Source organism: Bos indicus x Bos taurus, chromosome 13, assembly GCF_003369695.1.
Source record: "Bos indicus x Bos taurus breed Angus x Brahman F1 hybrid chromosome 13, Bos_hybrid_MaternalHap_v2.0, whole genome shotgun sequence".
Classification (NCBI taxonomy): domain Eukaryota; kingdom Metazoa; phylum Chordata; class Mammalia; order Artiodactyla; family Bovidae; genus Bos; species Bos indicus x Bos taurus.
The window spans coordinates 35080853-35095889 of NC_040088.1; the positions used below are offsets into that span (position 1 = coordinate 35080853).

General features: G+C 38.2%; 1 protein-coding gene across 3 annotated transcripts in view; it reads left to right on the top strand.

Annotated features, from left to right (window-relative positions):
- The window catches only part of FERMT1 (fermitin family member 1), a 61258-nt gene that overhangs the window by 21488 nt on the left and 24733 nt on the right, over positions 1-15037 (top strand). For all 3 annotated transcript variants that reach the window (XM_027559396.1, XM_027559397.1, XM_027559395.1), the window contains exons 6-8: positions 112-214; positions 13235-13342; positions 13729-13860. In XM_027559396.1, the coding sequence (XP_027415197.1) occupies positions 112-214; positions 13235-13342; positions 13729-13860 (343 nt within the window). The remainder of the gene's footprint in view (positions 1-111; positions 215-13234; positions 13343-13728; positions 13861-15037) is intronic.

A 15037-nucleotide genomic window follows, 5' to 3' on the forward strand; every position in this document is an offset into this window, starting at 1 on the left:
GGGTGTATATAGACATACATGCATACATTTACATGTATATATATCATATTATATAATACTAAAATATGTGTGTAAAATTGATTGACTTTTAAAACTTATCTTGTTTTCTAGTTGGCTAGACTCCTCACGTTCCCTTATGGAACAAGGCATCCAGGAGGATGAGCAGCTGCTGTTACGATTTAAATACTACACTTTCTTTGACTTGAATCCCAAAGTAAGATACTTTTTCTCTATTCTCTCTCTGTTTTTAAAATGAATGCATAGAAATGTAAAACTGAATCATTTAGTTACCAAAATTTGGATTAATTCTTGTAACCTTCTGTTTAGCTCTGCAGGGTTAGACCGATAAGTGTATACTGGTCCCTGGATTTTCCTGTTGGTTTCTAGTGGGAATGGTGAGCTTCCCCTGAGTTAGGGGAGTCTCTAAGGACCTTCCGGAGAAGGCAATGGCACCCTACTCCAGTACTCTTGCCTGGAAAATCCCATGAATGGAGGAGCCTGGTAGGCTGCAGTCCATGGGGTCACTAGGAGTCAGACACGACTGAGCGACTTCACTTTCACTTTTCACTTTCATGCATTGGAGAAGGAAATGGCAACCCACTCCAGTGTTCTTGCCTGGAGAATCCCAGGGACGGGGGAGCCTAGTGGGCTGCCTTCTCTGGGGTCACACAGAGTTGGACACGACTGAAGCGACTTAGCAGCAGCAGCAGCAGCTAAGGACCTTCATGCATGGCATGTCCTGTCCTTCTCCACAGGGACCCAGAACAAGAAGAGAGTGAGTGGCTCACAAGCATGAAGCCAGAGCCCTTCATGCTTAAGAAAGGAGTTGTCAGGGCCAGGTTAAGAGGCATAGGGGTTCTGGCGAAGAAGCCAGGACCCCATGATAGCACACGCTTGGCTCCCCACCACAGTGCTGAATGAGTCTTGATTGGTGAGACAGAGGGGTCACCTGGGTCAATAAAGAGCCCAGCTGGTTGCCAACTCCCATATTAAGTGCACATCCCCTCCCTGAAGTTTCCCAGGACAGCTGAGTGATGAAACAAGGCCTCTGAATGTCTGCCCTTTCTTTGCCCCAGCTCTCCCTTTTGTAGAGCTGTGAACCAGCACTTAAAATGGCCCAAAGTAGAAAATACAAACTGGTTACCTGAGTGCACAGAAGGATTGTATTATTTCCACCCCAGTACCATGCTGGCTGCTTTTGTCCAATTACCAAAGGGCTGCTCTTCGAGGAGCCTGCTCCAGGTTGCCTTCTGCACCCATCCTTTCCTTGTGCATGGCAGTGTCTCTGTCTCTTGTGCCACTGTCTTCTCCTTAGTCCTCAATTTAAATCTGGTCTCCAGAGGCCTTCTGGGCTCACTGCTTCTCTAAGTGGTGTCTTCTTTAAAATAAGCCCTATTTCTTGTCCTTCTGTGGAGCTCTTGCTCAGTCTTTGGTTGAGATCCAGCTTTCTGCCCCTGGACCTGGCTTGTGTCTGGAGTGCATCACTTCCATCAAACCATGGTAAGAAAGCAAATTTTGGTTCTTCTTTGATTAAATCTTGAGGAGAAATGACTATTACAGCTTTTCCTAACCAATTGTTTTAATTTTACTAAACACCAGGAAGGGCAATGTGAATTGTACAGCTATTAGGATTTTCTTTTTGTGTTGCCTATTAGAACCAAATCTTTTTTTTTTAATATTTATTTATTTTAATTGTTGATGACTGGTTACAATGTTGGTTTGATTTCTGTTATACATCAACATGAATTAACCATAGGTGTACATATGTCCCCTCCCTTTTGAATCTCCCTCCCACCTCCCGCCCATTCTCACCCCTCTAAGCTGTTACAGAGCCCAGTTTGAGTTCCCTGAGTCATACAGCAAATTCCCATTGGCTATCTATTTACATATGTCAGTGTATATGCATCCATGCTACCCTCTCCATTTATCTCACCCTTTCCTTCTTCTCCCCCACCCTTGTCCATAAGTCTGTTCTCTGTGTCTGCATCTCCATTGTTGCTCTGTGAACAGATTCGTCAGTACTGTCCTTCTAGATTCCATATATATATGTTAATATATGATATTTGCTTTTCTCTTTCTGACTTCCTTCACTCTGTGTAATAGGGTCTAGGTTCCTCTACCTCATTAGAACTGACTCACGCATCCCTTTATATGGCTGAGTGATATTCCATTGTATATATGTACCACTACTTCTTTATCCGTTCACCTGTCAATGGACATCTAGATTGCTTCCATGTCTTGGCTATTGTAAATAGTGCTGCAATGAATACTGGGGTTCATGTGTCTTTTTCAGTTCTGTTTGCTTCAGGGTATATGCCTAGAAGTGATATTGCTGGGTCATTTGGTAGTTTTATTCCTAGTTTTTTTTAAGAAATCTCCATACTGTCTTCCACAGTGGCTGTAACAATTTACATTCCTACCAGCAGTGTAGGAGGGTTCCCCTTTCTCCACACCGTCTCCAGCACTTGTTGTTTGTGGATTTTTTAATTATGGCCATTCTGTCTGAGATGAAGTGATATCTCACTGTAGTTTTGATTTGCATTTCTCTAATAATGAGTGATGTTGAACATCTCTTCATGTGTTTATTAGCCATCTATGTATGTTTTCTTTGGAGAAATGTCTGTTTAGGTCTTTTGCGCACTTTTTGATTGGGTTGTTTGTTTTTCTGGTATTAAGTTGTATGAGCTCTTGTATATTTTGGAAATTAATTCTTTGTCAGTTATTTTGTTTGCTATTATTTTATCCCATTCTGTGGGTTGTCTTTTCACCTTGTTGGTAGTTTCCTTTGCTGTGCAGAAGCTTTTAAGTTTAATTAGGTCCCATTTATTTATCTTTGTTTTTATTTCTGTTATTCTAAGAGGTGGGTCATAAAGGATCTTGCTATGATTTATGTCATACGGTGTTCTGCCTGTTATCTTCTAAGAGTTTTATAGTTTCTAGTCTTACATGTAGGTCTTTAGTTCATTTCAAGTTTATCTTTGTGTATGGTGTTACTAAATGTTCTAATTTCATTCTTGTGTAGTTGTCCAGTTCTTCCAGCACCACTTATTGAAGAGACTGTCTTTTTCACATTGTGTATTCTTGCCTCCTTTGTCAAAGATAAGTGCCCGTATGTGCGTGGATTTATCTCTGGGCTTTTTTTCCTGTTCCATTGGTCTATACTTCTATTTTTGAGCCAATATCTTACTGTCTTGATGACTGTAGCTTTGTAGTATAGTCTGAAATAAAGCAAGTTGATTCCTCTAGCTCCATTCTTCTTTCTCAAGATTGCTTTGACTATTCGGGATCTTTTGTATTTCCATACAGAATTGTGAAATGTTTAGTTCTAGTTCTGTGAAAAATGTCATTGGTAATTTGATAGGGACTGCATTGAATCTGTAGATTGCTTTTGGTAGTATAGTCATTTTCACAATATTGATTCTTCCAACCTAGGAGCATGGAATATCCCTCCATCTGTTTATGTCGTTATGATACTGCACATAGAAAACCCTAAAGACACTATCAGAAAATCACTAGAACTAACTAGTGAATTTGGTAAAGTCACAGGATACAAAATCAATAAATAGAAATCACTTGTATTCCTATATACTAACAATGAAAAATCAGAAAGAAATTAAGGAATCAATCCCATTTACCACTGCAACTAAGAGAATAAAATACCTAGGAATTAACCTACCTAAGGAGACAAAAGAGCTATATACAGAAAACTATAAGACACTGATGAAAGAAATCAAAGAACCAAATCTTTACATTTTCTATGACCTCAGTTTCTAGTCTCATTCCTGACTCAACTTACTCTTTCCTTGTCTAGTTTCTAGGTAGCTTATTCTATCTTGTTGTATGCTATCTATTCTAATACATAAGGTTTTTTCTGAAATCTGATAACACATAAATAAAGCATATTTATGCATTTTCTAATTGCTAAGTCAGGAACGTGGCTCCATCTTACCCCTGTTGTTTATTTTTTCATTTCTTTATCAAACAACTGCTGTGTGCCAAGGGCTTCCCAGGTGGCTCAGTAGTAAAGGATCTGCTGCCAATGCAGGAAATGGTCTCTGGGGTCCCCTGGAGAAGGAAATGGCAACCCAACTCCAGTATTCTTACCTGGAAAATCCCATGGACGGAAGAGCCGGACAGGCTACAATACATGGGGTTGCACGGAGTCGGACATGACCTAGCAACCAAACAACAGACAACAACCATGTGCCAAGAGCTAAGATAGCAGCTGAGGACCCCAAACTGCTGGACAGTAGAATAAGGTTTTCACATTTATGAAATGAAACATAAGATTACAATAAGGAATAATTATATTGAACTACAGTAACCAAAATCTTTTCCAAAATGGATATAAGTAAATCTCTTTCATTAACTGAATAAATATATAGTGGCCATTCATAACTAGCTTAATATTGAAGTGGTGGTGATGCATGTGAGCATTATTGGAAAATAGCAACTGTGAGGAATATGAAAAATCTGTGATTCTGATAGTCATGAGTGCTCTATAATACTGTGGTTTGTTGCCTACATTCATCATGGATGGAAATGCTAAATTTCCATTAGGAGTTGGTACAAATTGAGATGTAGTTTTTCCTCATCCAAGCTTATGGACTACCTGATTTAGACTCCCAGATTCAGAAACTCTGTCCTAGGATCACACTCAGGTCTTATTCCTTCTAAAATAAGAGCTTTTCTGTGTTCTTGGTCACGCTGGCCCTTCCATTTTCTGAGCCACAACTGAGTGTGATTTAAGGACTCATACTTCTAATTGTACCACGTTCATGAATTTTCTCTACAAACTGCAGACTCCTTGAAAATAGGGAACACTTCTGATATATCCTTTGCCCTCCACTCCTACATGTTGCAAGGATGCTAGGAGAGTGATCCTTGGTCACTTGCTCTGTGATTGGATCAGCTAGGTCTTGAAGGCCCTCCTATCAGTTTCCTTGCCATGAGATTCTGCATTAAATTCCTTGCTTTGGCAATTGAGCTCATTGCTGAAAATAAACTCAGTCATCTACTTCTAAAAAATGTCGGAAACGTGAATGACATCACAGTCAAAAAATTCAGACATGTCAAATCATCAGCCTAAGTAAGCAAACATGGAAGAGCAGTGTTAAATACGTGTTGTCTAAAAAGTGGAAGATTATGAGACTTCCCTTGATGGTCCAGTTGTTAAGACTCCATGCTTCCAATACAGAGGGTGTGGGTTTGATTCCTGGTTGGGGAACTAAGATCCCACATGCCTCTCAATGTGGCCAAATGTTTTTTAAAAAAGTAAAAAGAATTTTAAAAGTGGGAGATTAAAAAGAATCATAATCCCAGAAGGGGACAAGCACACCAAAGACAAAGGTCACCAGGGCCATTATCCTAGGCTGTTTGCCTCCAGTCTCTGCTTGCTTAATTGGTAAGGAATTCTCTGTCCACAGCCTATGAACAAAATGTGTTTGAATCCAACAGCCAAATAGCAGCTACCAACCCAAAAATGACTGAAAGATCCAGGCTGGCAGCATATGACTTTGTGGCGCAAGATGATTCCCAACCATCTGGAGTTGTGGCAGCCCTCCTTCCCTTCCCCTCCTAAAGTACAGAGTGCTATAAATGAAACCAAGTTTAAGGCTTCTACCGTGTACTGGGTAGAGCGATACAGAAACTTAAGATAGAGTTCATGTTTTCAAAGAATCTACAATCAAATTAAGAAGAGCAAAGATGGCACCCAGGAAACCACTACAAATATACAAGGCACCCTGTATTTAGGAGCTAAATCAGTTAATTGGACCAGGGAGCTTCTCTACTCTGGCTTTCAGAGGAGAGATACAAGCAAGCTACTGGATGGCATCACCAACTCAATGGACATGAGTCTGAGTGAACTCCAGGAGTTGGTGATGGACAGGGAGGCCTGGCGTGCTGCGATTCATAGGGTCGCAAAGAGTAGGACACGACTGAGCGACTGAACTGACAGGGTGTGGGCTACTGGAACTGATTAAAATCTCAGATGTATGAGAGTACTAGAATACAACATTTCAAATATATTACTTTAGAAAGGCTAAAAGAATCCATAAAAGGAAAGATTGATACATTTTAATTAAAAATAAAAATTGTACACATGGCAAAAAACTACAAATAAGTAGAAAAATGTTATTGTAATACTTAATACAAACAAAAGGCCAGACTCTCTAATATATAAAGAGTTCTTCCAAACCAGTAATAAAATAGCAACAACGCAGTAGCAAAGGATGTGAACACATAGTTCATAGAAAAGGAACTACAATAGCTCTTAGTCTTATATCCACAAAGAACAAAAAGTTCCATACACTATCTTATTTATCTAGAGTGTGGAGAAACAGGTGCTCTCATACACAGACTGATTGTAGGTCAAAGTACAAATTAAGTCTCTGTGGAAGACTATTTGACAGTATCTGTCAGAATTACAATTCTGCATAGCTTTGACCCTGAAAATCTACCCTTTGGTATTTTTACCACAGTTATACTCAAATATGTGAGACAGTATGTCTGTACACAAGAATAGTTATTATTACACTGTTTGTTTTAGGGAAAAACTGGAAACCACCTAAACAGCCAGCAGTAGGGAACTGGTTAGTTACATTATGATCCATTCATATAGTGTTGTGATTAGGAAGAATGAGTCAGCTTCCTTTTGATGGGAAACATGGTCAGGGAATATTATTGAGTAAAAAGGAACAAGATACAAAACAATCAGTAGAGAAACCACCTTGTTTGTGCGGAACAAGGAAGAAAGAGTTGACTTTTTATTGTACACCTTTTGTCTCTTTTAAATTCATTCAAAATTAATTTCATCATTATATACTCTTTTGCCCCATTTAAGGGCATTTTTAAATGTGTGCATTAAAAAAAAAATAAACTTTTATGACTTCAAAGAAACACTTTCCTTTTTTATTAGGCTCATGTGGACTTTTTAAAGTCCAACGTCTTTGAAAAATGTTTCTTTGTTATTAACTTCCTTGTTAGGAAGCAGACAAACTCTGTCCTTGAAAGATGTGTTTTCTACTTGATACTACACTCAGTCTTCAGGCCTGCCCAAGCAGCAGTCAAGTCTAACATCTTAGAGAATAGTGCTGTCAAGGCAGGAGGTAATCAACCAGGGCCTTCCATACTTCATACATATGTGTATGTGTGTGTGTGTGTGTGTGTTAGTTGCTCAATCATGTCTGACTCTTTGCAACCCCATGGACTGTAGCCCACCAGGCTCCTCTGTCCATGGAATTCTCCAGGCATGAATACTGGAGTAGGTTGCCATTTCCTTCTCCAGGGTATCTTCCCAACCCAGGGATCAAACCCAGGTCTCCTGCATTGCAGGTAGATTCTTTACTGTCTAGGCCACAAGGAAAGCCTATATAGATAGATAGGTGCATATATACATTTACATTTGTTTTTTACAAAAATAATATAACAGGGTTTACAGAGTTCTATTAATTCTTTAAAGTTACATAGTCAAGGTCTATGCTTCAATATACTCATTTTTTACTCTGGAGTAAAATGGGAATTTTAGGCCTAAAATTAGATTTAAGATTACTGAACAGAGGCCGTATAGCAACACAGACATGATAAATCTTGATCATCACATAACTAGAAATATGTTGCTTTTATCCTTATGCTGGGTCTTATACACCCCCAATCAATTAGTTTCATTTTAAGTAAAATACAAAAACAAAATAGTTCACTGAAGTAATCTTCTTTTCATTACATTAGCACATATGCCAAATTATACTAACTGCATGATAATCTCTGTGTACTGAGGCTATATTTTTAGCATGTGCTCCTATCTACTTCATTAAATACAGCATCCAGCTAGCAACCACAAAAAAAGGAATGCATGCTGTACAGCAAAAAAGAGAGCAACAACCTGCAGGATGGTATCTTGCAGGGTTTGTTGTTGTTTTTTAGCCACTAAGTCATGTCCAACTCTTTTGCAACCCCATGGACTGTAGCCCACCAGACTCCTCTATCCATGGGATTTCCCAGGCAAAAGTACTGGAATGGGTTGCCATTTCCTTCTCCAGAAAAGGCATGTCAGTTTTAGTAAGAGGCTTAAAAGATACTAAAAGTTGCTACCCAACTAACAAAGAATCTTGAATGATTAGATCAAATAGTAATCCTCTCCTGAGAGCATGAAACCTATGGGAGGTAGGCTTTATTATTTTTTCATATTGTTGATTGGTGGAAGGAGAGAGAGGTTTATTGAACTGACTAGATGAGGAAAAATGGATTTGAGCAGTGGAGGTGGCAGAGGCCACATGTTTTGGTGATTTCTATTTTCAATTAACCGGGAGACAAAGGAAATCGAGGGCCAAGGAGAGGGCAGCAGTAGCCAGTCCCCACCAGGGAAAAACATGTTTCTGAATCACTGAAACCCCTGAAAGAGTTCTCAGGGAAAATCTTTTGGGGCCCCTCTTAGCAAATGAACCTGCAAAAGACCCAGGACCCTGTGCTCAGTGGGAATGCGAACAGTCCAAAGAGGAAAGCCCAGAGCTCTCTGGACGCAGCAGACGATCTGGGGTTCCTCAGCAAGAGCCAGGCCTGGCCCAGCCTGTTCTCCTGATGTCAGTCTGGAAAAGTAGGCAACTCTTATTAACCAATACTTTCAAAGAATTGTTTTACCAGACTTGGGAATGGAAAAGAGATAAGTAATTTTAGGTGTGGAAGCGCGTATTCAATTTTTTAAATCTGTACTGACTGCATTTGAGAGAAAAGCCTTATTGGGTGATTTAATTTACTTTAAGTAGACAGAGAAGGAGTGATAGTTAGACCAATAGATACATACATGCACACAGATATATATAAATATGTATATGACAAATGACAGTTTATTAGCCCAATTCAAATTTCAGCAACTGCACATACTATTTAAATTGTGTGTGTCAGCTTGAATTCAGGGCAGGGGCCTTTTGTGGGGAGAGGGTTGGGAGTTGGTTGCCTGGTTTTTGGTGTGCACTGTGTGTATGTGTGGTTTTTTTAGTTTTCATGTCTTTGGATGGTAGTATAATTGACATGCCATAAAATTCACCATTGTAAGTATACAGTGTAATTTTTAGTAAATTTACATAGTCATGTAGCCATCACCACAATCTCATTTTAAAACACTTGCATCACGCAAAAACGTTTCCAATCATACCCATTTGTGGTCAGTGTCTGTCCCCAGCCCCAGCCTGCACCTGATCTGCTTTCTGTCTTGAGTTTTGCCTTTTCTAGAAATTTCACATACGGAATCTACAGCATGTAGCTTGTGTCTGGATTCTTTCATTGGGCATGATGGCTTTGATGTGTATCTGTGTTTCTGCCTGAGTGGTGTCCCATCTGTGGATGGATACATGTGGATACATTTTGTTTATTGATCTTCAGTTTGAGGGACATTCAAGTGTTTCTGGTTTGGAGCTGTTGTGAATAATGCTGCCATGGGGGTTTTCATGCGTGTCATGTTTCAGTTTGTTTTTGGAGGATTCTGGGGCAAACTCCTGAGGGTTTCCATGACACCTGGCAAAGTTAAGAAAACAAGGACAGACTTTCTTGAGATTGTTATTATTCCAGCCTCCTGAAAACCACACACTTGGATCTGCATTTGCCCTCCTTTCCAAGCAGTTTTAAAAGCCATGAGAAGGAGAAAGCCTGGGGGCAGGTCACAGTCCCACATGCATAAAGTTAATGCAAAAGGAAAAGTGGACTCACGCTAACCAACCGGTGATAAACCTGTTTACACGCTCTGAATGTCTTTCTATTTCTCCACCATGTTTTCTTCAACATTTTTATCTTTTTTAAAGGATACAGTATAAACTCAATATGAAGGGAAAAAAAGAAAATCAAACATAGGAGTTACTGTTTAATTGAAACAGAATTCCAGTTCTGCAAGATGAAAGAAGTTCTGGAGTCAGATGGTAGTCAATGCGAGTGTACTTAATGCCACTGTGTATACTTAAAAATAGTTAAGATGGTAAATTTCATATGTATTTTTAAAAGGAATTTTTAAAAATCAAACATAAAAAGGAAGTAGTTCCAGTAAAAATGGAAAGTAATCCTTTACCAAGATCTTTCTCCTGAGAGGTAGCCATGGTTAACAGCGTAATGATTAACCATCCTTGCAGATTTTTTCACATACATTTATAAATGTGTATTTGTTTTGTAGCTTGCTTCTTTTTACTTTATATCAGCCATATTTTCATGTCAGCATATATGTGTCTGACTCACTTTTTTTAACTACTACAAAATAATCAAAGAAAAGGCGAAAGCATAGTTTATCAGGACCTGTGGGTTGCTTCTTTGAGGAATGCTTTGTATCTCTTTAGAATAGTAGCCATGGACATGCTCATGAAAGGGCAAAAAGACATTTAAAGATCCTGCCAAAGTGCTTCCTACTGACACATGTGTAAGTGCCAGTTTACACCACGTCCTCACCAATACCACACATTATCAGTACTTACAACCTAGATAAATCTGATAGGAAAACAGAAATTATGTCATCGGGTTTTAGTTTTACTTCTCTGATTATTAGTGAGGTCGAGCATATTTTCCAATGTTTATGTGGCCATTTTGGTTTCATCTGTGAATTGCCTGTTTTTATATATTTGCCCCATTTTTTATTGAATTCTTTATATTTTTCATATTGATTTATAGGAGCACTTACTTATTGCAGATATTTTCTTTCAATCTATATCTTGTCTTAACATATAATCTTCTCTAGGGTATTTTTCACCATTAAAAATGTTTAAATGATTTTAAAATGATTGTAAAGTCAGCCTTATGCATTATAACCTAAAGGCTTCCTGTCTTGCTTAGAAAGGGCTTCCTCTCTGAAAGATAACAAAGTTTTCTATTGTGTTTCCTTCTAATAGTTTTGATTGTTACCTTAGATTTTTAAATATAATATGCCTTTAGATATAAAATCATATACCATGCATTTCATGTACCAACATTTCACTCATTTAAAATGTACAAGTCAGTGGTTTTTAGTATATTCAGAGTTGTGCAACCATTGCTGCTATGTAATTTCAGAGCATTTTCATCATCCCATCAAGAAATCTTATCACCCATTAGGAGTCTCTTCCCATTTCCCTCCAATTCTCCCAGTCCTCAGCAACCATCAGTCTGCTTTCTACCTCTGTGGATTTGCCTGTTCTGGACATTTCATATAAATGGAATTATACAATATACAAAATACGTGGTACTCTGTGACAGTTTCTTTCCTTTAGCATATCTTCAGGGTCCATCTGTATTGTAGCATGTATCAGTATTTTATTTCTTTTTATTGCCAAATAATATTCCATTATATGTATATGCCATGTTTTATCATGGACATCTGAATTATTTCTATTTTTTGGTTATTGTGACTAATGCTGCTGTGACCATTCATGTACCCATCTGGGGTTTTTTTCCTTTGACTTTTTTAAATTGTGCTAAAATATACAAAATATAACATTTGTCATTTTAATCATTTTCAGGTCTACAGCTCAGTGGCAAGAAGTACAGTCACAGTGTTGTACAACTATCACCACTATTTCCAGAACTGTTTCATCATCCTGTACAGAAACTCTATACACATTAAACAGAACTCCCCATTTTTTCCTTCCTCCAGCAGCTAGTGAACTCTATTCTACTTCCTATCTGTATGAATTTGTCTATTCTCAGCACTTCATCATATAAGTGGAGTCATACAATGGTTGTCTTTCTGTGTCTGTCTGTTTTCACTGAGCATAATGTCTTCAAGATGCATATATGTTATAGCTTGTATCAGAATTCCTGTCCCTTTTAAGGCTGAATAATACTCACTGTATGTATATACTTCTTTTTGTTAGTCATTCAATTGATAGATATTTTGGTTGTTTCTACTTTTGGGCTATTGTGAATAATGCTACTGTGAACATTGCAGTACAAGTATCCATTCGAGTCCCTGTTTTCATTCTTTTTCAGTATCTACTTATGAGTGGAATTGCTGGATCTTATTCTGTGTTCAACTTTTCCATGAACTGCCAAACTGTTTCTTATGGAGGCTGCACCATTTTACATTCCCACAAGCAATGCATAAGGGTTCCAATTTCTCCACATTCTTAGCAATATTTGTTATTATCTGTCTTTTAGGTTAGATTGATCCTAGTGGATGTGAAGTGGTATCACACTGTGGTTTTGCATGCTTGGGTTCTTTAATCTATCTGTATATTTTGGATGTGTAAGGCTTTGTGATTTTCTATCTTGTTTTCCAAATGGCTAGGCATTTTTAACACTATTATAGTGTTGAAAGAAAGCTTCTCTTGCTTATAAAATGCCATTTTATTTTATATTAAATTACATACCTTCATTAGGTCTGTCCTCACTCCAGTACACTTGCCTGGAAAATCCCATGGATGGAGGAGCCTGGTGGGCTGCAGTCCATGGGGTCGCTAGGAGTCAGACACGACTGAGCGACTTCACTTTCTCTTTTCACTTTCATGCATTGGAGAAGGAAATGGCAACCCACTCCAGTGTTCTTGCCTGAAGAATCCCAGGGACGGGGGAGCCTGGTGTGCTGCCATCTCTGGGGTCACACAGAGTCGGACACGACTGAAGTGACTTAGCATAGCATAGCATAGCATTAGGTCTGTTGCTAGATATTGCTTTATTGACATTTTGTCCATTGCCACAGCAATAACACACTGTTTTAGTTGCTGCCACTTTACTATATGTTTCAATAACTGAGAGGAAAAGTACCTTCCCAACATTGCTATTTTTCAAAATGTTCTTGGAGATATTTGAACATTATCTTTTCCAGCCCAACTTGAACAGCTTGCATGAAGTTCCACTAAAAACCTGTGTCCTTGTCCACTGAAATACAGAGGGTGGAGGGTTAAGATTCTGCTTAGAATTACACAGAGTACAGATCAGCTTGAGGACCCCTTCTCCTTATTTTACTTAACACATAAACCATTCCATTAGCTGTGTTTCCCACCAACAGAAGTATGATAAGAAAGGAAAAATAATGGAGTCTAACTAAGATGGGTCAGTTTGGGCTCTTGAAGAAGCTCTGGGAAATATTTTGAGAAAGAAAGTTCTTAATTCAGAAGTAAAATGAACAGGGGTAGTAGAAAGATAGAGGGGTTTCTTTCAGTTACTGAACTAAAATGCATTGCATCTGATTAACAAGAATTGACCTGTTATTCTAAAACTTTTGTATCATGGGATGTAAATATGTCCCACCACACACACATAAGCACATGCCTGTTCTTCTCTCTAGTATGATGCTGTCCGAATAAACCAACTCTATGAACAAGCCAGGTGGGCCATTCTCTTAGAAGAAATTGACTGCACAGAGGAAGAAATGTTGATCTTTGCAGCACTACAGGTATGGGAACGTTGGTACCTTCCTCTGGAAGGAAACAAAGAAAATTTGTTCTCCTTAAAGTTTCATTTTCTTTCTACTGATTTTTTCTTTGAAAAGGAGTTGAAAATTAGTGTAGTAAATTTAAGTTTAAAATATTCCTCATAACCAACCCATGCATACATCTTATAAGGCATCAGTCTTGCTATCCTCATTGCTTCTGCACAATAAGGTCAACCAATGACGGAGAAGAACTGAGTTGGAACATGACTAACCATGAATCTCAAAATAATTTACATTAAAATGTCATTTTCCATGCATACCCGGGAGATCTCCTTCCAGGAGATGTTCAGTATTTTCTTTCCTCATTTGTGTTTCTAATAGTCCTAAAAACTCTGTTTCTGTTGTAGTATCACATTAGCAAACTGTCGTTGTCCACTGAAATACAGGATTTTACAAATGAGTCTGAGGTTGACGAAGTAGAAGCAGCACTTTCTAATTTGGAAGTGACCCTGGAAGGCGGAAAAGCAGACAACACTTTGGTATGAATGTTTCTGATAACTCAGAATTGTGGCTTTGCTCTGATTGACAAGTATAAATGAGCTTTTTTATTATAAATAAGGGAATATTTTGTCTGATTTTGAAGAAAGGAAAATACTCTCTTCCTCGAACAAACTTAAACTTGACTAGCTTTTCTCGGATCAGCTCTGTAAGTAACTGTAAGGTATTTTTATCACTCCCAATGACAATTCTTTTGTACTGTACTTCTTCTTAAAAATAAGCTAGCTTGGTATGAGGGAAAGACCGCGCTGGTCTCCATTTCACTAAAGTGGAACATGAAATTGGCCCTTTAACTGAAGTCTAGAAGAATGAGGTAGCTGTGAAAGTAGAGAGAATGCTTCACAGATACAAAACCATGTGATCTGTTGACCTAGTCATGCATTTCTTTGGGCAAGACTGTACACTGTAAAAAGTTCCTGAACCCTTTGACTTTAGGAAATAAAGAAAAACTCTCCAGTAAAACATAAGATAATAACGCTCCTGCTTCTTATCCAGGATGGATGTGGCTGAACTGTCAGCTTTATAATTGCAGTGCCCTGCCTTGTTTGATTCATTTGTTGGGAGCCACCCTTTTGTTTAACTTCTTCAATCATTAGTTTAATCACATTGAATCAGAGAGGTAGAGTCATTGTAATTTGTATAAATAGTAATAGATGCAATGAGGCACTGTATTGTATACAGTAATACACACATTATTGTATTTAATGTGTGTTCTCTTATGATTAAATTCCTTAAAATAGGACATTGCTATAATGCAAAAGCAACTACCTTATACAAATGAAATTCTCAGATTCTGAAGAGATCCAAGCTCTGAACCACATTTATGAGACCTGGGCCCCACGAAACTGGATTGTCTTTTGTTACTTCCTCCACCAAATACTTACAGTGGAAAAGTCATCCTTAGAACAAATAGAAAATTCCCTCTCAACGCCCTCAATATTTTTATGTGATGCCAAACAATAGTCTTTTCAGTTTGAAAATAGGCACCAACCTATACCATAGAATGAACTTTGAACCAGATTCTTTCTGAGAATCAGTAGGATTCTATATATCAGTAAACTAGATATAGCTACTCTTATACACTCTGATGTAAAAATTATGAAACATTTTGTTTGGACATAAAAGTAGTAGTTTCTAACTCAGATTTTTAACTTGAAT